The sequence below is a fragment of the Excalfactoria chinensis genome, chromosome 13 (assembly GCF_039878825.1).
Source record: "Excalfactoria chinensis isolate bCotChi1 chromosome 13, bCotChi1.hap2, whole genome shotgun sequence".
Lineage (NCBI taxonomy): Eukaryota > Metazoa > Chordata > Aves > Galliformes > Phasianidae > Excalfactoria > Excalfactoria chinensis.
In genome coordinates this window covers 14,175,626-14,203,560 of record NC_092837.1, presented here as the reverse complement: position 1 = coordinate 14,203,560, position 27,935 = coordinate 14,175,626, and the positions used below count along the sequence as shown (strand labels likewise).

At 47.2% G+C, this 27,935-nt stretch overlaps 1 protein-coding gene across 2 annotated transcripts in view; it reads right to left on the bottom strand.

The window, feature by feature from the left end:
* Nucleotides 1-2,158: 2,158 nt before the first annotated feature.
* Nucleotides 2,159-27,935, bottom strand: part of FGF18 (fibroblast growth factor 18) — a 63,262-nt gene continuing 37,485 nt past the window's right edge. Inside the window, exons 4-5 of one of the 2 annotated variants that reach the window (XM_072348330.1) lie at nt 18,698-18,804; nt 2,159-3,319 (exon numbers count right to left, since the gene is read on the bottom strand). In XM_072348330.1, coding sequence (XP_072204431.1) covers nt 3,053-3,319; nt 18,698-18,804 — 374 coding nt within the window. In that variant the 3' untranslated portion in view covers nt 2,159-3,052. The remainder of the gene's footprint in view (nt 3,320-18,697; nt 18,805-27,935) is intronic. The other variant, XM_072348329.1, reaches the window with a different exon arrangement.

Here is a 27,935-nt window from a genome sequence, read left to right as displayed (position 1 = left end):
GCACTGTTGAGTGAGCTGAAGCCCACTGGTGGCCTCCCATCCCTTGGAGCACAACCCAGCCATAGGAACACCACGACCAAGCCATACGAATACCATGATGCAGCCATAGAAACACCATGACACAGATAAAGAATCACCATGACCCAACCATGGGAACACCATGACCCAGCCAAAGGAACACCACAGCCCAGCCATAGGAACACCATGACACAGCCATAGGAACACCAGGAGCCGGGTGGCCTTGAGCATTGGCCTGTATGGCTGTTGGTACATGATGGATTTCCCTTATTTCTTCTTATTTCTTGAACATCTCCTTCCCTGTGCACCCATCTGCCCTTTTTGAAGGCGCTCTGAAGGGAGCCTGGTGATGAATTCTTCTCATCTTTTCAGCTGCTTTTGTTGCCGTTTGCCGTTGCTTTAATAAGTTCAAACACAAATTTTCAATATGCACCATCCTCAGCCAAAAAAATCTTTCAGAAGGCTCCAACCCAGGTGAACGTGGCCATCTCCTCGCTGTGCTGATACTTCACAGCCTGAAGAACCCATCTCATTGATAAATATTTCTCTGACCCAATGATACGAGTGTCAGAGGCCCTTTTGCTGAATGCTCAGCCCGTAGGTCCCACATGCCAGAGTCCAAACCCAGTGCCATTGTGGAACTGGGAGCAGATCCCCCCCCAAGCTCTTGGCCACACAGAGACCTTCTGCCATCCCTTCTCCATATCTAATGCCTTCGCCCCTTCTGATTTCCCTAGTGGCAAACAAATCCTATCATGCTGACAGTGATCCTCAGTGCCATGGGCCATGGCTGCATTTCCAGGAAAAAAAAGGCACCTGTAAGCCCTTCCTTCCCCTGGAAATCAGCTGGGTTTCTCCTCTCAGAGGTACTCACACATCAATCCACAGCCGCTCCCAGTCGCCCACCCCCGGCGCTCCTCTGAACTCTCCCCAAATCTCTCCCACATGCATCAATCTGAAGGCAGAACTGAGCTGGCAAAGCCCTCCAGCACCCACCAGCCATATCCACCACTACGCTGCCATCCCGCGAGGTCCGGCTGCAGGCTGCTCCCATGCAGTCAGAATGGAGATGGGCTGCCCAGCAGGTGCCCATGCTGGCTGAAGGTAAGGCACCACCTGCAGGGCTGCCTGGCTTTCCATCAAGCAGCGTGGAGTGACCCCACTCAGCATTGCTCATTTTTCTCTGAGCTTGCAAGGTTTGGAGATTTGTTTCAGATAAGCATCCTCAAGTTTGCATGCTTATCTGCACCATCTCCCAAACGGCTTTGATCTGCAGGGTTTGGCTGCAGCTCTCAAAGTTATCATGAGAAAGCTTGTTCTTGGGAGAGCCGTTCTGATTAACAAAAAAAAGCTTTCTGAGCGGCTCTCAGCATCCCGAGCCCTGGCTGGAATCAGGGAGCACAGCCACGTGTGCACGCAGGAAGGCAAGCGAGCATTTCCTTAATGGTGCTTGGATGTCCTTTCAGCTATAATTTGAGGTCAATCACTTTCTCTTCCTTCTTTTTGCCACTCTGTGCTTACAAATGGCTTTACATCACCCAAATCTCTGCTAAAGTCTCACAAAGAGAATGGGCCGCACTGAGGAGCAGAGCACCCAGAGGTGGGGAGAAACGTGCAGGGCAAGGAGGGCAGGGGGTGGCCTGAGGGCTGGTTGGGATTAGGATGAGTCTTAAAATATTGAATCCCGTCGACTCCATGGAAACCAATAGCACCTCTCCAGAGCTCCAGCAAAGGAAACATAAGCCACGAGTAAGTACGTGTTAATTGAGTCATATGCTAATTTTCCAGTTTACCTTTTCCTTGGCCAAAGCTTTAGGAAACATTTAGTGGGCTGAAAAGTATCAAATTTAAGTCCCGCTCTCAAAAAAACTCCAGCACGTGTTTCCCCACTCTCAGCCCATCACCCCACAAAAGTTTCCTCCCCTCTGGGAGCAATGAGGGAGAAGAAAGAAGACAGTACTGAGGAAAAAGCAGAACTGCAGAACCGGCAATAATGTTTATAGCAGGGAAACCATCCCAAAGACACCGTGCAGCCCTCACATCAAAGGTAAACAGCCACTAAAACAACACTATTCAGCAAGGGGGAACGAAGCATGAACAGCAAAAATATATACATGTGTTTTAAATAATTTTTTTTTTTAATTGTTGAGGCAGTAATACTTGGTTCATGGAACTGCAATATACAGAGAGGTGAAATAAATAGCTTATATATATATAATATATATAATATAGCTGGTTTTAAAATATTCCCTTATCATTGGTGTACTAGGTCATTTTGTAGTCACTTGAATGTAGTTAGCAGCATTCTCCAGAACTGAGCGCAATGCAGGATCACGGAGCCGTGACACCTTATGTCGTCAGAAAGGTTACAGAAGATCGATGCGTCGAGAACTCCACGCAAACTCAATCACTGCGGCACACACCATCTTGTCTCGGTCCAGCTTGCAGCAGACAATAAATAGATTACTGCAAAACTGGCAAGTTTCAGGGCAGGGTCTCAGTAACTTTGGGAAAGAACTTTGGTTTTCTTTGGCTTTTATTTATTTATTTTTAATAATTACTCTTTTTTTGTTGTTGTTGTCGTTTTTTCTTTTTTTTTTTCTTTCTTTTTTGTGTTTTTTTTTTTTGTTTGTTTTGTTTTTGTTTTTGTTTTTTCCCTCTGGGGATATGCTTGAAAAGTTGTCCTTTCCAAAAAGAGAAATAAGCACCTGTGTGTCATCAACAACGAGAAGTCAATTTAAATAGAGCAGTTCATTTCGTTTTTCAAGTCACAATAAATCCCTAACAGCTTTTCCCCAGCGTTTGCCATCTAGTCTTTTATTCATTTTTTTTTATTATTTTTTATTTTTATTTTTTTTTTAAACACAATGTACAAAAATAGAGCTTCTTCCTTATCTTTAATGTAAAAATATTCCTCTGGTGCAGTTTTTTTTTTTTTGTTGGTTTTTTTTGTTTGTTTTTTTGTTATTTTTTTGTATTTTTGTTCGTTTGTTTTTTTTTGTGGTTTATTATCGCGACACTGTTTCGTCTACTTTTAACTGGGGTTGGTGGGTCGTATTCTCTTAGTCCTCTTGGTGACTGTTGTGTACTTGAAAGGTTTCTGTATCTCCACTTGCCCCTTTGGGTACCTCTTCATAAAATGTACGTCTTGCTGGTTTTCCCGGGTCTTGGGCCCTTTCCGTGGCCTCCCTTTTTTGGTGAATCCAACATACCAGCCTGAATACTTTGCTGACATCAGCGCCGTGTAGTTGTTTTCTAGGACTTTCTCAATGAAGACGCACTCCTTGCTGGTGCCATCAGGCTGAAAAAGGAAAGAAACAAACACCAAAATAGCAATCGTTATTCAAATGCAAGCTAAGCGTCCATAACCCAACCTAGCATAAATAAAGTCATCTGAACCCTGGTTTTGGTTCAAACGTCGCTAACAGGAGTAGTAACAAACCATCAGCTGAAACAGAAATGACTTAGAAAGACTAAAACATAACCAACGTCAGTTCAGCATCTTTCTGAACACTCCTATCCAAGGGCAAAGAGATTTATCACAGTCAGCGGTGCGTCCCATCCAGCTCCTTCACCTGCAAGCACCGCAGGACACGTTGCTTCGTGTTTTTCATTAGAAAGGAGGACAGATTGAACTTGTTCCATGGAAACCTCATACTTATCAGGAAAAAACAGCACTTCATGTAGCCCAAATGACACTATTCTACTTCTATGGCTCACTTTTCACATATTTTCAAACATACCCTATAATATCAGATGCTCCTGCAGCATCCCATGCACAGCAGCAAGCAGATAAGCTATGCCTGGAGCTCCCAGGGTGGATGGCTGGGGCTGCAGGCACAAGTTGTGTTCCCAACCCCACTTGGATCCCCAGTTAGGTGGAAGCCAGCCCTGGCAGTGCAGCAGCACAGAGGGCAGTTCCCATGCCAAGCAGTTCCTCCAGGATGGGTCAGCATCCCACATGCCTCCTAAACCCCAGAGCCAGCACAGCTTGGGGACTAAGTCCACTGCCAAAGGGGATGATACATAAGATGATACATACAGATACATATATGTGTGTGTGTATAAATATATATATACCTCTGCTCTTCCAGGGTTTGGAAGAGGGTTTCCTTCCTGGTAGAGAGGAGGGCATCAGCCTTTCCCTATCCATCTCAGCCTAAGAGCAGACAACCAAAGCTCAGGGAACTGACTGAGGAGAGCACATCCCCAGATGGCTTTCCTCTTTGCAGGGGGAGTCAGGGCTAGATGCAGAACTGGAGATCAGACCTCCTGTTCCCTGAGCAACCCTGGGCAAAATGTCTGTCCCACCAGGACTGCTGTTCAGACACAGCACAGCACAAGCCTCCTCCCCATCACTGCCACAGCCAGTGTGACAGCATCCAGACTCAAAGCACTCAGTGGTCTGAGACTGGCAGGAAGGACTTGGCTCAGCATGGAGAGTCCCTGCCAGAGCCAGGCCTGGGTGCCAAGTGGGACTGAGCATTGATCCCAGGGTTCTTTCAGGACTCCAAACTCTAGAGCACCTGCAGTACTGCAGGGAGTGGCAGCATCACCCGGAAACACATTAGAGTCATTCAGCATAGAGGAAATTATTTTCATCTATAATCTTTTGCCTGAAAATACGTTTTGTCCTTTAACTGTTGATTTAGCAGAGTTACACCGAGAGCACTGAGCAGCACTTGGTTTTGAGCATCAGAAAACAAGTAGCTATAGGCTCATCCAGTCCTGGGTGTTTCACAGGCTCTGGACAGTGACCAGCACACTACAGCATTTCTAACAGGACCAGATCTAATGCTTAGCAAAGCCAAAGGCAAGATTTCCAGCATGGCATCAGCCCAATCCAACTCCCCAGTGAAGTCACATTCAGGTTTTTGAGAGCTGCAAGCCCATGCTGGCTATCAAACTCTCCCCCTCCTACACAAACACAGCAGTATCAGCTCCTTTGGCCACATCTCCATCACATCTACAGGGACACCGAGGCAGCACTGAGCAGCACAGCACCACAGCTGCAGGAGTTGGGGTGAGGAGCCCACTGGGCTGCAGTGGGGCTGGATGCTGGGGCTGTTCCCAGCACTCACTGCCACAGCCTGGGGTACACCAACCCGAAAGCCATTACAGCCCCATCCTGCTAAAGGGGCTTCATTACCACATCAGCCTCATTAAAAGCACACAACAGAGCAAGGCAGTACCAGGCAGAAGGTGTGAGAGAAGGTGCTGGATGACTTCCCTCTGTGCAAACAGCTGACCTGGGCTGCACACCCCAACGGGGCTGAGCTCGGCCATACAACTGGCAAGCTTCACCCCGCGCCAAGCACAAAGGTCCGAATTTGATCATCTACAATGCAAAGCCTGAAAATGCTTTAATGAATGGCAGAGGTGGGCGAAGCGCAGGGTTTCAGGTCCTGGGGGGGTCATTCTCCAAGTCCTGGGTTTGATCAAAGCCACATGAGCGGGGAAGAGGAAATCAGTTGACACCACAGGGTTCCACCAGGTTTCAATGCGAAGCCATAAAACCAGCCCCGGGTTTCTCAGGGCTCAGCCCACTACAAACCTTTCACCAATGAATGGAGAACTTTTAAACAATACCATGGCTGGCTTTCAAATCCACCCAAGCCCAGGTGCTGATGAAGCGACCAAATCTGTACTGCAGGGCAGCAGGTAATTGGAGCGGCCGTTTCCCCCGCGCTCACAGAAAGGCCCTGGCGTTGAGCCCTGACTTTGTTGCTAGGAGAATTGAGGCGTTTTCATGCAATTTGGGAGGTTTCTGCTTGCCCTGCAATGTCAGTTTCTCATGGAAAACGAAGACTGGAATTAAAAGAAAACGTGTGTGTAGGAGGGGGAAGTTATTCTACTCATAACAAAAAAGTATTTACTTCTACCTTCAAATTTGCCAGCAGTGCCTAAGACAGAGACGGGAGGTGTAGGAATAACAAGGTGCAACTCGAGGCCAACCTCAGGGCTAATTTGAAGTAAACAAAGTGCATGAGATAAAATAATTTCGTTTTGGAAGAGGAAGAGCCGAATGATTTGATAACATGAAATTACAGCAACATTTACAAGTACTTGGAGATAAATGAGGATAAGGAGCTCGCTCTTCCCCAAACAGAGCATTCCTGTACGTGCTAAGGCACGCCTGAGACAGACAAATGATTTTCAGATACTTACAAGACGATTTTACAGCATCTCTTATAATCCCCAATAGCACATAAATCACTCACACACGCTACCTACACCACGGAGAGCTGGACCCACAATTAGGGCAAGAAACAATTTACAAGGGCTCTCAGTATTTCTTGTCACCTTGTTCTCATCAGGTGCCCATGGCTTCATTGCATCCCTGCTCAAACAGCAGCGGAATGCTCACTTCCTGAATCTGCCTCCCTATCCCCTCTGTTCTGCAATGCAGAGATTGATGAAAATGGCTTTTGCTGAGCACCAGGGGCTTTCAGGTGAAGGTACCAGGTAAAAAGCAGGCTGCCTGCCCTTCTCTGGAGCCACCAAGATGGGGTTGCATCCACTCCTGCGATGTCAGCAGGGAGATGCTGCCAGGTGCATTTCATGCATACTTAGCAGACAGGATGCACCCCGCAGAGCAGCCAGCCTTCACAACTCAGAACTTTCTGGTTTGAACTGCTTCTTTAAGATAAACAGGAGAGGGGCTGGGAGCTGGGTGGGAGCTGCTGAGCACTGCAGGATGGCTCCCAGCCCTGCTGCCCCAGCAGCCCCAAGGAGCACCACAGCTGGCACAGGGGATGCACAAAGGGAAAGCATAGGGAGAGGAAGCCCACCTGCAAAGCTCTGGCTGGGACCCTGCCCTGGGAGGACACAGACCTCAGCAGCACCAGGGATGCTCCTGTTCTACAGCCCACAGGCACAGGACAGGGGCTGAGGAAAGCAGATGCAGGCTGAGTTGGTCCAGAACATCCTGGGAGTGTCAGCTTTTGGTGGCACACATAAAAGCTTCACCTTCATAAGGAGTACATCCACAGTCGCCAGACACCTCCCAGCCAACAGCAGTGTGTGCTCAGCAGCGGGTGCTCAGTGCTCTGTCCCATCCACCTCTGCAGCTGCAGGGAGCTGAGGCTGCAGACAATTAGGCAAGTAAATTAAGTTTTAAAGAGAAAAGCCCAATACTGCATAACAGCTTATGAAGTTTTCCTTCTTTTGGCTCGGAAAGCAGAGTGGTGTGCAGTAGCCCTTCCCTGCTCTCAGCCAGGTCTGCCTGCTGCCCACTGCCTCCAGGAGCTGGCCACAACCATTGAGTGCAGCAGGAAGGGCTGCGGGACAGAACCTCAGTCTGGCACTAACAACCACACTCAGCGCTGGAAAGAGAAGAGAAATGGCTTTCCTGCAACCTCAATTCTTGCCAGAGAAACCATTCAGAGCTTTTTTGTTTTTTCTTAATTCATCTCTAATAGCTGTTAGATATGGCAGCCATTAGCCAGCCTCATGACAAACCTATAAAATACCAATCTCAAATTCACCTTCTGCATACAGCTCTCAAGCATCACTCAGACCTGCAAAGAAGTGAGCGGGAGGGCAGCAAGGCAAGCAGAGTAGCAGAGGCTTCAGCAGAGCACGCCAGTGACTGACTGCTGCGAGCAGCTCAGATTGCTTGGGGGCATTGCCAGCACCAAGGCAGAAAGCTGCAGCAAATATAATCCCTGTACCACACAGGGCTTGAGCAGCAGCAGTCACCCCAGAGCCAGGAAAGGCCATCTCTGCCACGGAACTGTGCTCATAAAACCTGGACTTGCAGCCCATGGGCAGTGGAAGGCAGCATTGCTCAGGGAGGCACCTTTGAGCCAGGGCCTCTCCAAGTACCACAAACATACTGAGGAGCACTGGATTGTTTGTGCAGAGCATTTGGCGACAGTCTCTCCAGTATTAAACACGAAACACTGAACTGACACTAAAGCAGAATTAAGTGCCAAAGCATTTGCTGCTTCTGCAATTACACTCCGGCACGCTTTGGTGCTCCTTCTCCCTGCTTTCCTTTTTATGACCCAACTTGGTCTTATTGTAGTTTTGCTTTCTTGTTTTAAGTTCTCCAAATGGAAAGGATCAAAGGGCCCTTTGTTGTTGTGGCACTGCTGCCACTAACAGCTTGCTGCTGGGGGGACCTCATGGCAGTTCTGCCACCAGCCCCAGCTAAAGCACTAGCAGGTGCACAGCCACCTCCTCCTCCTCCCCATTAGCCCACAGCACTAAGCCACCTGAGCAGCTTTTTATGGGAAAGGGAGGCCGGCACAGGTTTTCTCATTTATGCTTCACAAATCTTGCTCAGTGGGCACCGGCAAATCCAAACTTCCTCGGCTTTTACAGCAACAATAAGCTTGCACAAACGGCGCGGATAACGACGCTGCACAGGGAGAGATGCCTCCACAGCTGAAAGGTTTCTCTGTTCACAAAGATCAGGGCACAAATTAAGCCCCGCCAGTAATGCTGTGTTAAGCTGCTGTTAGCTAAGCTTATGTTCAAGCGCTTCCCCTCCCCTCCAAGCCATGCTGACATCAGGAGCTCCTGGATAAGGCTGCGGTGACCAAATGCACAGCGATGGGCTGCGCTTAGAAACAAACAGCAAACTGTGTGGAGCACCTCTGGTACGGCCCGGGAGCGCCTGCTGGGCAAGACTCAGCCTTACAATTGAGATCAGGATAACCCCCCTGCCTAAGGTTTCCAAATGGCATGTGCACCCAGCATTCTGCAAGGAAAAAGCCCTGAAAATGGGCCCTTTCTGCATCCCTCCCTCCTCCTCCACACACAGCCAGGCATTTCCCAAGCGCCATGCTGGGTTCTCACACCACCCCCAGGTGAGAGGTGCCCCTGCAGAGCACAACAAAGGACTGCTGAGAATTTCCCTCTAATGCTGGCACTGTTATATTCACACACTGCACTCTGCAGAAGAAATCCTGCCCTTCATCGTCTACATTTCAGAGCGGGGACAGCATGCAAGGATGAAGTTTTCAGGAGGTGTGTGGCTCAGCAGTCCCAAGGAGCCACAAAGAGCCATTCCCAGGTGAGGACCTTTTAGCACTCCCACCTCTCTGTGTCCACACATACCTTCTAAAGGTAGATCAGGGAGTGGGGCAAGTGAGGCAGGTGCAGCAGCAAGCATGTATGGTTCCATCAGACCTGTAGGGGAAACCACCTCTCAAAGCACAGCCAATCTGAGTGCTGAGGCCACTGAAAGCCAGGCCCAGCCACGCTCGTGCACTTTATGGGCATTACCAGATCTGTCATATGCATCCTGATGCTCAGCACCCAGGATTTATGGCCAGGCCTGCTGACCACAGAGACACCTCTTGACCCAAATGCACATTCTTGCTCCCAGCCCAGGCTGTAAATCAGGGAAGCTGCATCTATAACTGCCAAGAGTTACTCAGCCTCGTGCATGCTTCTTCCAGCTCTCTGCCCTCTGAACCTGCCCAATCCTCCGAGGAAAATACTTACGAGCCATGATGGGCAGCTCAATGAAAGTGTCTGCCAGAGCAGCAGAGAGGTTAATTATGTACACAGGACATCTAAGTGCATCCAGAAAGCAGGGGAAGTGATGCAAAATCTATGCAGTGAGCATTCTCTGAAGAAAAGGTACTTCTGCCTTAGGAAGCTAGTACAGCCCATTACACCAGTACAGCCCATTTTGCACATACCTGTCTATAGGTACCAGGCACTCCAGAAAGCATGCAAAAATGGGCACAGTCTTGCATGTGTGGGGTGGGTGTTCTAACTCTCGTTGCTAATTGAAGGACAGCCTGGGAAGGTATTGCTCCCTGTCCCTACAAAGATTTGTTTGGTTAGATACACTTCTGGGCTTTGCTCTGCTTTCCCAGCCTTGGCAGTCATTTACAGCCTCCACTGAAACGCCGTGGTTTAGTTCTGAGCTTACAAAAGGCAACTAAAAACAGCAGTGTATTTTGTGCAGGCTTATGTTCATTAGGTGGGGACTTGTGGCACTACAGAAAACTTTTAAACACTTTGAAACATCAGGTCTAGACAATAACTAGAGCAAGAACGCGGGACCAGAACGTTGCTGACCTTGTAGCAGATCTGTTAGATCCTATATTCATATTTATTAAACAAACATACTCATGGACTCTTTTAAGTTATCATTTCAAGCACGGTCTCCATCAGCTGACATTCTGGTAGGGACATTAATTTCCCTGAGGCAAGCTTAGATCAGTGGAGGTTAGGACCAAGAATGGTCATTGATTATCTGCAGGATGGCATCAGTTCTCTCCACATCAACTTATATAACTGAGAAAACAAGAGAAGCCCGTGATCAAATCAAGTGCTACCCATAAATCATCAAGAATTGCTCCAGCCTGCAAATGACACGTCTCCTTTTGTAAGCAACAAATGCAAGGCTTTAAAGGCTTGTCTTTCTTTAGGAAAACATAATACCTTTCTAGAAGTAATAACTAATACTCTTCTGTAAGCAAACAAGTTCTATTTGATGCAAGCATCCGCACCAGACACACGCAGCATGCCCTCTCCACCCAAAGAGGGTGAATGAGGCAAAAGCGGGGCTCAGGGATGATCATCCCCTCTCAATAATTGTAATTAATGTTTAACCCTAGGGAACTGCAATACTCCGACGTGACACACAGCTGCAATCACCAAGAAACTCAAGGGACAGGATGTTAGCAGCTTTATGGTGACACTTGCTCCTCGAACACAAAAAGGATTAAATTAAATTATCACGCAGCTTTCAAGAAGATGGCATTTCTTCCCTGGGAGGGGATATACAGCTTTCAGCCACACAATAAGAAGAAGCTTCCGAAGCCAAGCTTACAAGCCTGGATGGTGACTCTAAGGGTCCTTGACCACACGCACCAGCCCCATCCCAGACGTCTCAGTGCCACCCAGGGCAGCTCTCTAACCCCAGTTTGGATGAAGCTAAACCTCCTGTCCCTGGCTAGCCTGGGAGGATCGGCATCCAGCAGAGGTGCATAGAGAATGCATTACTTGAAGGTAACACAAAAGGACTTACTACGGACCTTAAGTATTCACATTACTCTTTCAAGATGCTAGATATACAACCAAAAAATATGAATGCACTGCCTGGTAAAGCAGCTAAGCCTAAATCCAATCTCAGCAGCATTGTACATATGTAAATGTACTTCATAACCCCAAGATTTCACAACCTGTGACCTAAATCCATCAGATCATGCAGGTAAAAATGTATACTCAGCACCCAGAGCTTCGAAATCCCTGATGACCAGGCAGCAATGGGAAGACACAAAGCCCTCTCCATGCAGTGTCATGGACACCACAGCCCCCTGGCTCAAACAGCCTTCAGAGCATGGGCATCCAAGCATGCATGTACAAACACAGCTCTAGGACAGACTCTATTAAGAACTGATGCAGTTTTTTACCGCGTAAGCAAGCTTCTTCCATCTTTCCAACCTCCAACACCTCCAGAATCTCCCAGCCATCCCCATCCTCCCTGCAGACTGTCCCACCTTCCCAGCCTCCACGGCTGTTCATTATTCATCAGCATCCAGAAAAGCCCTCTCCCTCTTCTGAATACATGGAGCTTCAAAACAACCTCTGCTCTCCCCACAACACCCAGATCTGCCGCTTGCTGTCCCACAACGTCCCAGAACATCTAAACTCCCTGCACAAAATTCAGTCCCCACATTCACGTCACTTTCCCCCCCTTTTTTCCACCTCCAGAGAAGCTTTTAAGTAGTGTGCTGCTGTAAACAAACTGCCAAAAGCACAGACTCAGGACAAGGGCCATTGCTAACAGCAAACATAAATGCTGCGAAGGTCCAGGTAACGCATACAAACCCCAACCACTTTGAAGGAACCACTGAGCATCTACGTCCATTTGCTTTTGTGCCAAGGCAGCCTCAGCGCAATAAACACTGGAAAGTAGTTTCACTGGGCTCAACCATAAATGGCTTTTGGGAATCATTACACGGCTGTGCCATACTCAGCAGGGATTCCTGGAAATGCCAGGTAGCGCTCAGCTGGCTGCCCTGAGCCATGCTGCTCAAGGACAGGAGTTGTCCCAGTGTGGTTCCTGTGCGCCAGGTATGCAAATGCAACGTGCCCATGCCAACCCTCCTACAGATAGGAGGAATCTTCACAGCCTGTTGGGGAAGGTGCATGATGGGGTCTGTCCAGCTTTTTGTACATCAAACCTAGACAACACAACAGAACAATCACTGTGTGTCCACGCAGCCTGAGACTGTGTAACAGCATCCCTGCCATGATGACTACAAACTCCTTTATACAAAGCTCTTCTGACACATTTCCAGCACTGTAGAGATGTGAAATTACAAGTGAATTACCAGATGCAAATACCATCAGCATTCACAGAAGTTTCGATGCAATGCTTCTGCTTGCCCAGCAATGGAAAACGAGCAGCTGAGAATGGCTGCAGTATTACCAAAAGCTTCATGACATTCAGGGGCTGAGAACAGAGAAGGGTGATTTCAGCTTCTACTTCTGCTTTTAATTTTACGAGAATGTCAGCTTTAAGTTTTGGGTATGAAAAAATCAAGTTTTTTTCCATTGGTTGCAGGAAAAAAAAAGAGTCTGATTAGGCAAATGCAGAAGACTAATCACTCACCCAGCTGAAAGAAAACTGGCTGTGTCATCTGATTGGTATTGGGCCTTTGTAGCCCTGGAGCGTTGAGGTTTTGGGGCACTTGAGGTTGCTTTCAGGTCAGGTCCGTACTCTGAGTTGTTGGAGGTTGCTTGGTTCCAGGTTCCATTGGGGTGTTTATTTAGATGACTAAAACTAAAACAAACTCAAAGGGCAGCAAAAGCCTGGGAACAGTTCATTTTAAAAAAGGACCAATTCCACCATACGTGGAGAACCAGACTGCAGTCCAAAATGAGATCGGAGTGAAATCCAGCAAAAGACATGTCAAGTTTGGCTCTCAAGTGAGATGCCAAGTCAGGATAGTTTATGACTGAACATGTCACAAAGAGATCTGCAAAACATGTGCAGTTAAACCCAACACTCCTCTGTTTCTGGTTTTGCTTTTGATGCAAGGTCAACATTCTGTCCCAGAAATCATTAGGTTTTACAAGCCCTTCTGTCAAGCAACCTGAATGCTGTGCAACTCTGTGAAAAATCCTGGATAAGCATCAAAGCTGTGCAAAAATGCAAAGTACTGCCCCAAATGCCAAATGCAAGGTTTGGACATACACGCTGAGGAGTGCAAACACCTCATCTATGGCATCAGACTTCCTAACTAAAGCCCCTGCCTATAGGAAGCCTAAAAGCAGGTGGTTGGGTGCCCCACAGCTCCAGCCCACACTGAGTTTTGGCTTCAAAGTGGTCAGGGCTATAATCCCCTGCCCTACACAGGCTGGCTCCCAGCGAGCCACCCCAAGCTCCTGGAAGACAACACTCTTTTTCCTATAGGGTTGGGGTATTGCAAAGGGCCAAGTCTGCATGCATAGGCCCTAACAAGCGCCTTCACTCTTTGATGCTGTCAGAGCTTTTTTAGCCAACTTTCCTGACTAAACACACACATGCTTCAAGAAAACCCCTATTTTAAAGCTGCAATGTAAACAACCCCAAATCATTACTATCCCCTAAAGGCTACTGCTGGCAGGAATCAGTGATAAAGCTCTGCCAGAGCAGTCTGGCATCTAGCAACAATTTGTTTGTTGTCCTGCAAAAAATAGAGAGTCTTGCCATATGGTATAAGCAACTTTCTGGTAACGTTAAGAAATGCATTGGCTTGGAAAGCAGCTGTCACACCAGAGAAGATCTTACACTTCTGATACAGGTTATGGTGGGAGCCATACCAATGCAGCCAGCAGAGCTGCGTCACCTCCAGCTGCTGGCACAGCCACATCACCTGGCACTGCTTCCTTCAAGGCTGAGAGGAGCTGGACAGGGCTTTGAGGGAAGAAGCTCAGCAGTTCTCCTCTGTGCTCTGTGAATGCCAGGAGGGTTTCAGGGCTACGGACACAGCAACAGCAGGCTTGTCCCCAAAAGCACCCGAGTTAGCTGCCTGCAAGCTGAAGCAGTGCTCCAGTCACCCCAAGCAGCCAGGGAGCTCCTGCCTTTCCATGAACAGGTTTTTCCCACTGATCATATTAAACAGGGAAAGCAGAAACAAAAACAAACTCATTAAATTGCTCTTTCCAAAGTAATGCATTTAATTTACTATAAGGATTTTCTGAGAATGTCCGTATATGGGATCACCGAAGATTTTTAAAGAAAACCCAAACAGAGATGGTGCATGTCAGCATGCGGTTTGAGTGGGAAACTGCCCATTTTATAGCATCCCATAAACTTTGGCTTGAATTCTTTGCAGGCACTGAAGTGATATAAATGAGGAAAGGCTTCTGGGGACACAAGTCCATAGTTCTCACCTTCTTCAGAGCTCTAAATGTCTTCTCCCTATAGTCATAGAACGGAACCAGAACCTGGAGCCAGAACCACTCCTCACACAGGCAGAAGCCCCACTGCTCTGAATGCCAAGGCTTTGTGGAGGGCAGTGGGACAGAGCCAAGCCTGAGCACAGAGCTAAGGATCCAAACTAGCAGGATTCCTGCTCCCATCTGGTTTCAAATCTGGCACGCGGGGTGCTTTTCTATCTGAGCATTGGGTTGAGGAAACCACCAAGCAGAAAGACTCGGTCATCGCAGTCATCTAGGAAAAATAGCAGTAGGTTTTCTCATGCTTTTCACAAGCAACCTCCACTTTCCCTTCATCAGAACAAACTGGCAGGGAAGGATATTTGTGAAAGCTCCCCTTTTGTCTATCCCTGAGCCTATTTCTGGCATTTTCTCCATAACCACATCCTGCCCCAGAACAAGGACTTGCAGTAGCTGGATGACGGCTGTGTGACATGGAAGGGCAGCACCCAGCTGACCAGTGATCACACTGTCCCTATGGCTCCACACTGAGGGCCTGTCCCCCCACGAGCTCCAGCACCCACCACCTGCTTCTCCTTCCTGGGAGAGTTCACCAAGCGGCTCAGTGCTGAGACACGGAGCTGTACTCAAAACGTAACCAACAAAGAGCAAGGAACAATATTGCTGTTGGATCTGGAAAAGACAAGAGCCCAGCTAAGGTAAACCATGGAAGAACATCAGTGGGATTGCTTGGAGCATCTTCTGAAGAAATTTCTGGATCAAATTTAAGACGTGCTTAGCTCTTTTCTCCATTCTCCTCAAATCTTTTGGACTCCTTCCAGTCATTTACCTTTGCCGCTTCTACACACTGCTCTGACAAACGCGGTTCTCTTACCACACTCTGTTTCTCCTCCTGCTCTGTAGCAAGACGAGGTTCATCCTCCCCCAGCCTTGGTCACCAAAAAGCCAGGCCCTTTTCCTTCCCTCCCTTTATAATTAAGAAAGCAATGCTTATGCAGACCACACAGTGTGACTACATGCTGAAAGAAACAGGGGAAATTCCCTGCCAGCCATCTTCCAGAAGACACATCCCCAAAATCTGTGCATTACATGAGGAAATCAGGGCAGCACCTAAAGGAAGGGGCAGGGCTTTTTTGGTAACCTTGCACCTGTGCTGATGGATCCACTTTGAGCTTCAAACCCCTGACCTCTTTAAACACTCACTGATGAGAGGATTGGGAAGGAACAGGGAAAGGAAATCTCTGCATAGATATTCAATTCTAGATATCACCAAACTGCTCTAAGGGCAGCACAGCTAGAGCAGTTAGAGGTGGCTAAGCTAATTAAGGGCTGCCTGCTCACATCCTGGTCTGCTGATTCTTGCTTTAAAAGACTTAGCTCTGAAAAGCATCAAGCCCCCACCTATTATCCTTAATGCATGAGGTAACAGAAGCTGGGGTAGGAATTAAAAACAGGGAAGGGCTCACCAAGAGAATGACAGCTAGAAACTCCAAGCTTCTCCACAGAGACCATTAACTCATCGCTCCAACACTGAATTATGATAAATACTGAGCTCCTCTACCCAAGATGAATCTGTTTGCATGCAGTGCAATCAGGTGGGGAGCGAGTCCGGTATGGGGAGCGTTCATATCTGTCACAGGTTCCATCTGAGAACAACAACCTGCTCCCATTTGTAATGCCCTTCGTAGGTGATTATGGAAAACAAAAAGGACTAAATTCAAAGCAGGTTTTCAACTAGGGGGGATCCAAAAAAATGCTGACTGTGAAGGAGAACAAAGCCAGATGGCATATGCTGGTATTGTCAGGGATTATGCAGTGTAAGGCAATAGGAAATGAGCAGAGAAAAAGAACCGATTTCATCCCAGGGCTCCTCCGCCGCCAAATGAACATTGCGGGGCAACAGCGAAACAATCAGTTTATGGGTTTCATTCTCCTCCACCCCCAGACTGAACTTAAATATTTGTATAAGCCAAGGCGTAACTTTTATCTAATGTTATCCTTGAGGTTTACTTGCTGTTTAGAGCATTCGGTCTAAAAAGCATTCCCCCAAACTCCTGCCGCAAAAGGAGCTGAAACTGTGATACTAATTAAAACCACACTCTTTGGTATCAAGAAGACATGCTATTATTTTCTTTTTTTGCTCATGAGAAGCTGTTAATACGGGCAATGCGTCTGGAACATTTTCCTTCCAAGCGCAATGCTCTGTACCCCCTCCTGCTCAGGTCGGCTGCTTTATGAACTTGTCAGCAGTCTGGGGTGGGAAGGCTCAGATGGCGTATTTACAAGAATAGATTTATTTTTTTTTATAACAAACTGTTTGCCAACTTCACGTTATAAAAAGCACGTCGAGGAAAAAAACAAAAGCTTTTACGCCGCATGAAAGGTGACGAGCTAAAGAAATGTCCTGCCTTCTTGCCCAATGGGCAACTGAGGTTGCCAAAATATACTATACATTGTGAAAAACAGCCTCCGACTCTGCCAGGATGCTTCTGGACACTCAGCACATACCAGGAGAAGATGTGGGTGGCAACGTGTACCAACAGTGACCCACGCTGGGGTAAAATCTGTTACAGAAAACGGTAAGATTTCATGCTTAGTTTATCCCTGTGTAACTAGGATGCTTATAAGGTCTCCACTACTGTGCTATCAGCACATCATAAATATTAACACGTTTATCCTTATAACATTTCTAAGACTAGGGAAAAAATGGTTTTAGCACATTTAGTGGACAGAAAACTAAGGTGTAAAAACTTAATGCCCAGCTTTGTGTTCAGTGCAATTTCCAAAAGCATCTGTGTGCATCCCAATGTGCCCACAGCCAGTTAAAAAACCAATTCCTCTGTCCAAGGTCATAGAATCATAGAATGGTCTGGGTTGAAAAGGACATCAATGCTCATCCAGTTCCAACCCCCTGCTGTGTGCAGGGTCACCAACCAGCAGCCCAGGCTGCCCAGAGCCACATCCAGCCTGGCCTTGAATGCCTGCAGGGATGGGGCATCCACAGCCTCCTTAGGCAACCTGTTCCAGTGCGTCACCACCCTCTGGGTGAAAAACTTCCTCCTGAGATCCAACCTAAACCTCCCCTGCCTCAATTTAAAACCATTCCCCCTTGTCCTGTCGCTAGAACAAGGTCAAGCAATGGTGTTTCATTTGGAGCAGGCAGTCACACTGCAGAGATGCAGGAAGCAGAGAGAAATGGCTGCTTTGGTCCAATCCTCATGAAGCACATCCTATTTCCAAGTCTCTGCAGCGTTCTGGATGCTCCCTGCTTTGCAAAAGCAGATCTCCAGTGGGTTAGGCAGGGTGCCACTGCTAGTGCTGCCTCTGAAAGATTTGGGCTCAGTCTCTAAAGAAGCATCTGTAGTGCTTGTGAGGAAAATAAAAGTGGCAGGAACGATCCTCTGGGGGAAGGCACTTGTCCCACAAGTGTCACTCTTGGGACCACAAATGTAAATAAGGTTTCATCAGAGCAATTGGTTTCTGGTTTCTGTTTGGGAGTGTGGCTTTCGCTGTTCTGCCTTTGTTGACTCAAAACGAAACTCAGCTTCCCTTTTTCACAGCCAAAGAGATGCCAGATTTTAATTCCTGGCAGCTCACGGTGCAGCAGTGCAGGAGGAGGGACCTTTCGGGGTGTTTGGCCATGTCTTAGCTTCGAAGCACCTCCTGCCCCGTTAGCGAGCTGCCAGCCTCACCAGCAGTTCAGAACTGCCTAAGCTACAAAAACAAGTTAATGCACGAAAATATGACTTCAGCAAAGAAGTTAAGCTGCATGCGTAAATACGCTGTAATTTCCAACACACTTCCATTGTGCAGGGATCCAATGTAATAAAATATTCCTGCAATGCTAGAACCACAAGGCCTAGTCCCAATAAGACGTTCTGATTTCAGTATTAGCTTTGCCATGCCATACCATTGAAACCAACGCTATGTTGCTAACCTTCCTAGCACATTTCTTGTTTTCCCTTTTTCTAATTTCACTCCAAAGTCAGACAGGATTCAATCAAGCCACGAAGTTACAGGGACCACATTCCATAACGCTGTGATGCAGAATTGACATCTTTTGTCAATTTACCCAACTGTAAAGTATCAACCCATATGCATCCAAAACATCACCGCAAAATCCCAGCGGATGGCTGCAGAGTTGGTTTTAAGGACAAGGGGAAGGCCTGATGAAGGGACAGACTCCCTTTAAATGTCATATTTGCTCAGTCCTGCTTTGCACTTGAGGCTGACGGGCACAGCTCGTACACATCACTGCAGCTTTGAGGAGGCTGCTAAAGGTAACGCTTAAGTTTAAAAAGAATTAATAGGAAACACTTACCTTCCCCACTAGCTTGCCTTTCCTGTTCATGCAAAGGTAGAAGTCTGTCTCCTTCCCTTTGATCCGGACTTGACTGCCAAAAGTGTCTGTTTCCACTAGAAGCTGGGCTTGTAAAGGAAGAAGAAAAAAAAAAGCATTTACCAGTGTGGTCATGTTAAGTCAGTGTGTGCAAAGCAGCGTGTTGTCCCATTGCCTCCACTTGAACCACACCACACTTGGATGCTCTACAAGGGAACAACCCTCAGAACCACCCACAGGCTGAGCTTCAGACTTGGTTAGAGGTGCCAATCTGACACGTCTCCATGTCAGACGCTTCAGATTTAATGCCACTTTAGCACAGAACAGGCACACACAAGTGCGCTCTGTATGTCCTCGCTACCCCACCAGGAATGTTACGCTAGAAGCAGCCCTCCACCCTGCAGGAGGTAAGAAAATGGATTTCTGTCTCATGGAAGATACAAGATTAGCACAACCAGAATGAGATTCCTTTCCCCAGAGTCAGCAACCCCCAAACACTTCACAGAGGCACCCCAGGCACAGGTTCTTGGTGCTCATGACAGCTAGTGGGGGAGAAGCTCAGTGCTGTTTGTGTTCTGTATGATAAACACCCACACTTCAGAAGTCCTGAGCATGTCAAGGTGTCTTTCCAGCAGATCACTGATTTCTTTGCAGCAATACTGCTCTGCTGAGCCTGCAACTCCAGGCCCAGCTGGGAGAAATATGGCCAATCTCATTGTGTTTTGCATGTCTGTTCTTAAGGCCAAATACTGCGTTGCAGCATTTCCAGGAGCCATGGCAGGGGCTGGATTTCTGCTCCATCTGTATATACCACCTGCCCTGCTGCAACTTCATTTGCAGAAGTGGGCCAAGCTGTCAGACAGATGTATAGCATGCTATCATCATCACTAAAACCCATACATGCTCAAATTCAGCCTTCCATTCTGACTCTGATCTAAACTCAAATTCCAGTCATGCTCGAGGTTCAGATTCCAAGAATTTCCCCGGAGAGGCAGGAACATGCAGACTGGACATTTTGGTTCAGCTCCATCTCCGATATGCAGGGGAGAAAGTAGACATGGTAGAAACACAATGCAAGAATGTGTAAGTGTCAGCAAGTGCAAATCCACGCTCCTGCTCTGGAAATTCTCACGTTTGTAAGAACTGAGCCTTACCGTAGAAACACAGCTTTTGCCAGACTCTGAAGAATGTTTGATCTGTGCTGCAAAAAGTCACATTCTTTTTGGCATTCATATTTCAAACTTTAAAACCCTCTAAGAGCAAATATGTTCACCGTTAAGGATTTACCGTGGGGATAGAAATAGGAGTTTGTTTCATTTAAACACATTAATATTTTTCCCACTTGTAAAGTCAGCTTTTGGCTTCTGCAGCAGTGCAAATATCACACACCTTTAACTCACGAGGGCCCTAAACGGAGTTCTCCCTTTGCAGCCCAGTCACACATGCAAGTTCAGGGTTTGCCAGTTACCGTTCATGTTTATTTAGATATATTCATTAAATCTTTATCACAAGGGATATTTAAAGAATATGTTTCCATACGTCTTTCTGACAGCAAGTGGGATAATGCCTGTATTATCCCAGTACACAGCTTGCAAACACATAAATAAGGACATTTATCTGTCTTTCAGGCAGGTGCCGTGGTTGGAGGATGGATACCTGACTGCCAGCATCAGCTGCGTGCCACATGCTTTGTCTCAGCACATGCCCACATGGAATCAAACCAGTGCTCACCCACACTTCAGGCAGGAAAGCCACATGGCCAGAAATATCCCATCACTGTAGGGATACAAAGATGAACAAATCGAGGATGGCAGAGCATGCCACGGATCAAAACCAGATCTTCACTGAGCTAAATGGCATGTACCAAGCACTGGCCAAGAACTGTTGTCAGTACCCAGAGCTACAAGGAGTTGCCTGCAGATCTCCACATCAAATCCATCCAGCGACATGAACAGGGCCGCCAAACATCAGCTAGGGCTCAATAGCTTGCACTCAGGCAAAAATAGGACACAAGTTCACCCACACTGCCTGCCCACCTTTTGCTAACCCCTGCTCTGGGAACGCCACGTCTAAGCCGCAAGGCAACCCCATCTATCCCAGCCTCAGCGCAGCTACTAGAACTGCTAAGAACAACCCTGAGTATCAGATACGCGCTTTATCCAGCCAAAGGAGAAGTAAAGGTCAATAAAATGCTCCACTTCCCCACCGGAGCTCGAGCTGCGGGCTGCCAGATGGCCAGCAACCCACACACAGCCAACACGGACTGATGCCACGCGTGCCCGGGCTCAGATGAACAAACACGGGGCACACACCTTGCCTTCCCCACCCCCTCGCACTGCAGCCAGTATGAGTAATATCCAAGCTGATTTTAATTTGAAAAATATCACCTTAAAAAGATGCCGGTTCCCTGCTGTGAAAATTAAAACCATCTGGATGGAGTGATTTCAAATAATTAATCTAGGTCTCCTTTGACACCGCTGCTAATTAAAATATGATACCTTCCTCCCCCTTTTTAAATAAAGAATTTAAATAAAGTTTAAAGATCTAATAAAAGAACGTTATAGTTTAGAGCTAAATGGAACTCACCTTCCCCATGGGCGGCAGAGGTTACGTCGGCACCACCCCCCAAACCAGCAGAGTGCCACCACTCACACCAAGCAGCAGCGATGGACAGACATCTACAGCATCACTGACACAGATGCAGGCCCTGCTCAGCAGCCCTTGATGTCCAGGAAGAGGGAGCAGAGGCTCAGCAGATGCTGTCTGCTTCTTGCTGCAATCCTGGCTGCTGAAGCAAAGGCTAAAGCAGCCCACTTCTGGAAAAGCTGAGTCGTAAGATGCTGAGAACATGTTCTTATTTTTAGGGATCCTCCTTCCTAGAGAGATCAGTCTGGCCTTAGGGTAGGGTTCATAACCCAGCTGGTTTCCACCCTACAGATTCTCCTTTTTAAACTAGGCATCTATGATTTGCCCATCTCTCCCTGAATTCTCTTAAGAACCCGAACAGCCATGTTGGACATCACAACTGGACAACTAAAATGAGTCAGGGTGAATCCCAGCCCTGAAACTTTACATGGGCCCTCAGTGGCAGTGAGCCTCCCCGAGCCCCCCTAGCACACAGCACCTCCAGCCCCATCCATCCCCGGGTGCTCTGCAGAGAGATTACAATCTTTATTTTCAATAGCTCCGCGCTCCAGCCTTCAGATCAGCTATTATTGTTTAAATTCTTTGACAGCTAGATAGTCTGATACATTTTCCAGGAAAAAAAAAAGAAAAGAGAGAGAGAGAAAGATGTCTTCAGAGGGAAAGATCTTCTGCTACACGATTTTGCCTTATTGGCCCATTTAACCTAAACCTTCCTGAAAACTCCCACTGGAAGAGACTGGAATTCCTCACATGTCTAGGTGAAAAGGATTACATATATATGTTGAAAAGCTATCTTCCAGCTAAAAAAACACGAAGCCAGGATGATATGTGAAGGTGGCAGAAAATATGCCAAATTATCTTTGAAATATTTCTTGGAAGTGCAAGGATGGGAGCCAGAAAAGCACATGGAAGGACAGAAGAAAAAGGTACCTGAAAAGTGTGAAGTCTTAACGGTATTTATCACAAACACCTAGGTGCCAGCCAGGTGCAAAACAGCAGTAAAGGGGAAATGCAATGAAGGCCCTGAAGGACTGGATGACCCACAGATGTTTCTGAGGAAGCTCTGGCTGTGAGCACAGCAAACCTGTTCTTCCTCTAAGAGAACAAGACTTGTACTTGAAGGGCTGTGACTGCAGGGAGAACCCCAGCCGAGGGCAGACTCTTCTGCACATCCCTGCTTCAAATAGTTGAAGCTTGTTCAAAACGCTGCCTGCCCCCAAGCAAAAATAAATAAGAGAATCCTTTATGTGACCACAACATTGGAGAGAATGACCCTGCCTCCACTTTATATTCATGACATAATAAGAGGGAATAATGCCAAAATTATGTAAAGTCTGCAAGGTCTAACAAGGCCTGCAGGCTGTTGACAAGCGAGGGAATCCATGCTGCATCTGTAATTTTTATTTTCTCATTTGTATACTCCTCCAAATGGACAAGATCTCAGGCAAATAAACCCCTGGGGGCAACAACCCAGCTCTACATCCCATGACATCCCCCCAGGCCTGCAGAGGAGAGCATGCGAACAAAGCGAAGACTGCAGAGATGATCCGACCTTCTCATAGCAGCACACGCCAGCACTCGGAGCTCTCAGGAGCCAGACAGGTTAAATATTTGCACGGGAGACATCAGAAGAAAATCTATAACTCAGCAAAGACCTCAAAGGCACTTACAGTGCAGCAACCTGATCCTGCAAATACTTCCACACAAAAGACCTCGCACACGTCGGAAGCCCCCAAGTGCCAATACAGACCATGCAGGGCTGCAGAGTCTGGTCTCTGCATGCAGCTGCATGGCAAATCAGTGGAAGCATGGCTTTGGGCAACGAGATGTGAACTCCCACCCTCCCCAGGGCTCTCTACTCACCCAAAGGGCTCCAGGAGCCAGAACGAAGCACAGGATCTCCACAGGTGCAGCAGGGAAACAAGGGCTAAAATCCCCTTCCCAGCACACTTAGAGCAGCTTCCTGGGACTTTTACCTCTGAACTGCCAGATAAGGGCTTCATGCTCCCTGAAGTACCTTCTAGCATTCTCATTGCAAACAACCATCCAGCAGCAAAAGGATGTTCTGTCTCATCTCCAGGACCCTGAGCTATCTGCTCAACATCCAGTGGGCACGTCGATGTGACATGAGACATCCACACTGGTGCCAGCCATGCCATCCCAAGCCCAGGACAGCTGTGCAAGCACAGCATGCTGCCATGCTCAGCTGGCCCTGAGGATGCACAAGGCAGAGACAGCCAACCTCTAAAGATATTCGGGTTCTGCACCATCACTCACACACTGATGAACCATCTGCTCTTTAAGCCTGCTGAACTGTGGCAATGGTTTCACCTTCAGGGATGCCCACACAAAAAGTCCCCTGCCTGTTCAGCAGCAGCCAGCAAGAGACACACAAGGAATTACTGGGAGCTTACCAAGCACCCTAAGGATCCTCTGAAGTGAGCTCACAGCTCTGCAGGAGGTTATTGCTTCTACCAGAACAGCAACACCAAAGGAAAAAGAACAAGAATCTGAACCAAACAAGTACTCCTTTCAGGATTGCCCACTTGGGTCGCTGAGGGATGCTTTCAGACACAATCCCTACCAGCTAACTCCATAAGTAATAATATTCATCTTGGGAGAAACTTGAATGAAAATTCACTGAACTTTGAGGTCTGTAATCAGTCCATACACATGAAAATTATTTGATAGCATAGCTGACATGAGACGGGAATAAACACCAAGGTAAGTCTGAAAGGTTTTACCCAACTTAAATAAAAATAATTAAATTAATTAATTTTTTTAAAAAAAACAACCTTCTGAGGACAATGTTAAGACCACAAGTATCATGCTGCTGGCCCAATTCTGCACTCCTCAGACAGGGATTTGGGTTAGGGTTAGTATTACACACAGAGCCATTTGCGCCCACCTGTAGATATGAGAATAAACGCACGAAGGAATGGAGAATCAGGCCTGGCCTCTCGCAGATGTTTCATGCAGAATCTAACATAAGAGACTAAAAATACTTTGGCAGTAGCTTTAGCTATGGTGAATAAGCTTATTTAGACAAGATGCAGTAAAACTGGAGGCAATAGGTGGTGTGCTTTAAAAACGTCTGGGTGGGGAGTGGCAGCGAACAAATTCTGAACTGAACTTTACCACCTGCGAGCTTGCAATGACTAAGACGTAGGCCTGGAAAGAGAAACGTTTAAAATGTTAGCACAGAAATTCCTCTATCTCACCAGGGTGTCTTGCTGTCTCCAAACACAGCTCAAGTGGACAGTATTTCTACAGATGCAGGAAAACTGCTTGAAAAGCTGCCAGGCTCTGAGTCTGGAATTAGTGAAGGATGAGCCTCAAAAAAGTTCAGAAGCTCTGTTATGCTTGAAAAAGCACCTAAAATGAAAATAAAGGGCCAAACCCTGATGTCTTTGATCATTCTCATTTGAATAAACTCCTACTGACATAGTAAAGACCAACAGACAAGGACCTCAGAACCTGGCCCTGTGCGCTCAGCTGAAATGCATCCAAAGCACTGGAGTCTCCTGGGTCTGGAAATAACGTGAACCTTCCCCGTCCCGCAGAGGGTTAGAATTACCACAAGAACAAACTTTGCCGAGGTTATTTTGACTCTCCTCTTCCCAGTCTCAGCCGAACCCAAAAAAAATACCCATGTACACAAAAATAACAATAAGCAGAGAACGACAACGATGGGAACCCCATGTACTCTTGCTTCTTCAAAGCTCCTTTACTTGTGGCCAGAAGCGCAGGACAGCCCGTATTTACCCTGAAGCACTCATCCATCTAGCTTGGGCAGCCTGGTGGTTGGCTGCTCATCCTCAGCGATGAAGTAGGTGTGATGTTAGCACCACCATATCCTCTTACCGAGGACTCCCAAACACATAAATCTCTCCCGTGTGCCAACACCATGATGGTTGCACGTACGCCAGATGTGAGCCCCATCCAGGTCCCACTGTTGTGTTTGTGAGTACTCCAAACTGGGGCCAACAAGGAGAAATGCAGAAGGCATTTGCAGAGTTATTTGAATTAACATTATCAGCCGTGTCTGGCGCAGAAATATGTAATGTTCTCTGTGTACTGTGCAGGTTTTATTATCCTGTGCTGAGCTAAAACGATGACATTTAATTTTATGGATGGGAATATAAGCATGTTTGTGCAGTTTCACGAAGGGGCTCGCAGTAACTTTCCCTTCTTCCAACAAGTAAAGAACATGTTCAAAATAAAGTTGCACGATGCTACGGTATTTTCAGTGGGATTCTTGTGGCTCTGGAACCCAGAGGAGCAGAGGTAGCAGCACAATCTACCACAAAAAATGCTCTGGCACACTGGGGAAATTCCTCTCTGTTTTAAGGTTTTAAATGGGAGTCGTTGTTACAAATGGATGCAAATTCAGTTTCAAAGAAACACGCTGACTTTTTACGCCTTGCAGTGCTCTATGAGATGAAGGACACATTCGTCACTCCCAGATGACTGCAATTAATTTTCAGTAAAGGTTGATAGAGGAGGACAACAACCAGCTATAGAGCCCTCCCTCCTTTTCTTGGAGGCACGTCCATCTGGAACCAGCCACAGCCAAAGAGAGCCCCTGGATGACATACCTCACAGGTGGTCCTCTCTATCAGCCCCTGTTAAAGGTCTCTACCATCAGAAATAGCACAATTCTTCCAGCTACTCTCAGAAAGGAAGCAGCAGAAATAGCAAAAATCAGATATCCCGTTAATCCTGCCTTTAACACCTTCAGTTTCATAGATCTATTACTGGAAACATATTTTTCCTTCACTATTACTCACAGCACAGGGTAAGGCACAGCATAGGTACGACTATTTACCTGTCTCCTACTGCATTTTTCATTGCATGAAAAGTTTGAAAAGTTGGCTTTTTTTGCTGCCTTTCTTTTTCTCTTTAGAGTCCCTTGGGACAAAAGGCATCTGGCATTGCACATTTAAATGAGACCTGTCAGAACTGTAAAATTAGTTTTATGTATAATAAATGCACTTTAAAAAGCTCAAATATAATTCCGCATTCAAAGCACAAGTGTTTGGGTTTATAAGAGGAGATTCCAAGCTGAACTGTAATATAAGGAGTAAATCAAGTGCAGAACTAAGCCAGTCCTCATCTGCGGCATTACAAACAAGAGCAGGAAAGAAGCAATATCTCTAACAGCTTATTTGTTGTTATTCTGGATTTAAAGAACCAACGTAGATAGGGTAAAATGCATATTACTGTTGCTTATCCCAGTTTCAATCCAACTAGAGACACACATCATCTGCAAAGCTCACATTCAGTCCCATATTTGCAACTCAAAGTTTCTCAGTGTTTCCCTGGTGTTTCAGCACAGGCTCAGCTCATCTGGATGCCTGTAGGATCTTTAATAAGAGTCCAAATTCTGCCCTGATTTATCACTTCTATAATACCACCACGTTGCAGAAAGCCTCACTGCACAGAGCTGAGCATGAACGTGACCTCACCCTTCACCCCATGCACACACATTTCTATTCTCCTTGCAACAAGGGATCCCCCCTGTGCTCTCCACATCCTAGTGGGACCCTGCAGCTCTGTGCAGGGGTCAGTCCCTCAGCACAGTGGGTGAAATGCCGGAGGCATATGGCACGCTATTGCTCTAGGTGTCCAGCAGACACCTGTCCTAGCACAGACAAACACAGCTTGTTTAGCTTGGAGGACTCTTTGGCCAACTCTTCAATCAGCACATCATTCACTTTAAAAAAAAAAAACAAAAAACTTCACATTTTCAAAGGAAAAATGCAAAGGAAAAACCCTCCTTCCAGCACTCCTACCCCATGCCTGCATTGCTCCTCCCCAGCCAGACACCTCGTTACTCTCCTCTCCAGTCCTCTCCTGCAGTCTTAAAGGAGAATGAAGGATGCAGAAGGAAAAATCCTCTTTATAAGTAGTGGAGCTTCAGTATTTAAAGGTAGCTCTGATGGCCATGTCTTCAGCTCCACGGCCACACCACAGAGTGTAGCAGCACTTCACCTCTTCCAATGGCAGGACAAGGCCACCCAAGAAACCTGCCAGCACAACCCCATGGCTGCTGCCATCCCCTGAGCTCTGGGATGCTGCTGGGGACCGTGACACCCCTCCTTGTCACAGCCACAGGTGAGAGGGAGCCCAAGGATGTGCCTCCCTACCACAGACAGCCCATGGGAAACAGCCTGCCCAAAAGCCTTACAGCCCACTGCAAAGTGCAGTCACTCTGGGTGACATATGGTAGAAGAGAGTAGTTTCTCCATCTGAGAGCCCAGAAGGAACCAAGGAGCCAGCTGACCTGAGGAAAGGAGCTTTGGTGTCAGCCCCTGGCAGGGACAGTAGACAGCCCCTAACCCAGGACCCACAGGACACAGCCCTTCCCAAAGAGGGCCAGAGCAAAGCATGAAATGAACAGAGACCATTCGTGCATCAAGGCAGGCAGGGTACAGGGCAGGCACAGCCACGGTGCAAGCAGCCTCCAGCCGGCCCAGCAGAACCATGGTGCTCAACCTCACCCTCCAGCTCCCAACCTGGCACTCCGCTTCGGGTCCAACCTCTAGTGGGAAGAGTTAAATTTCATCCCCAG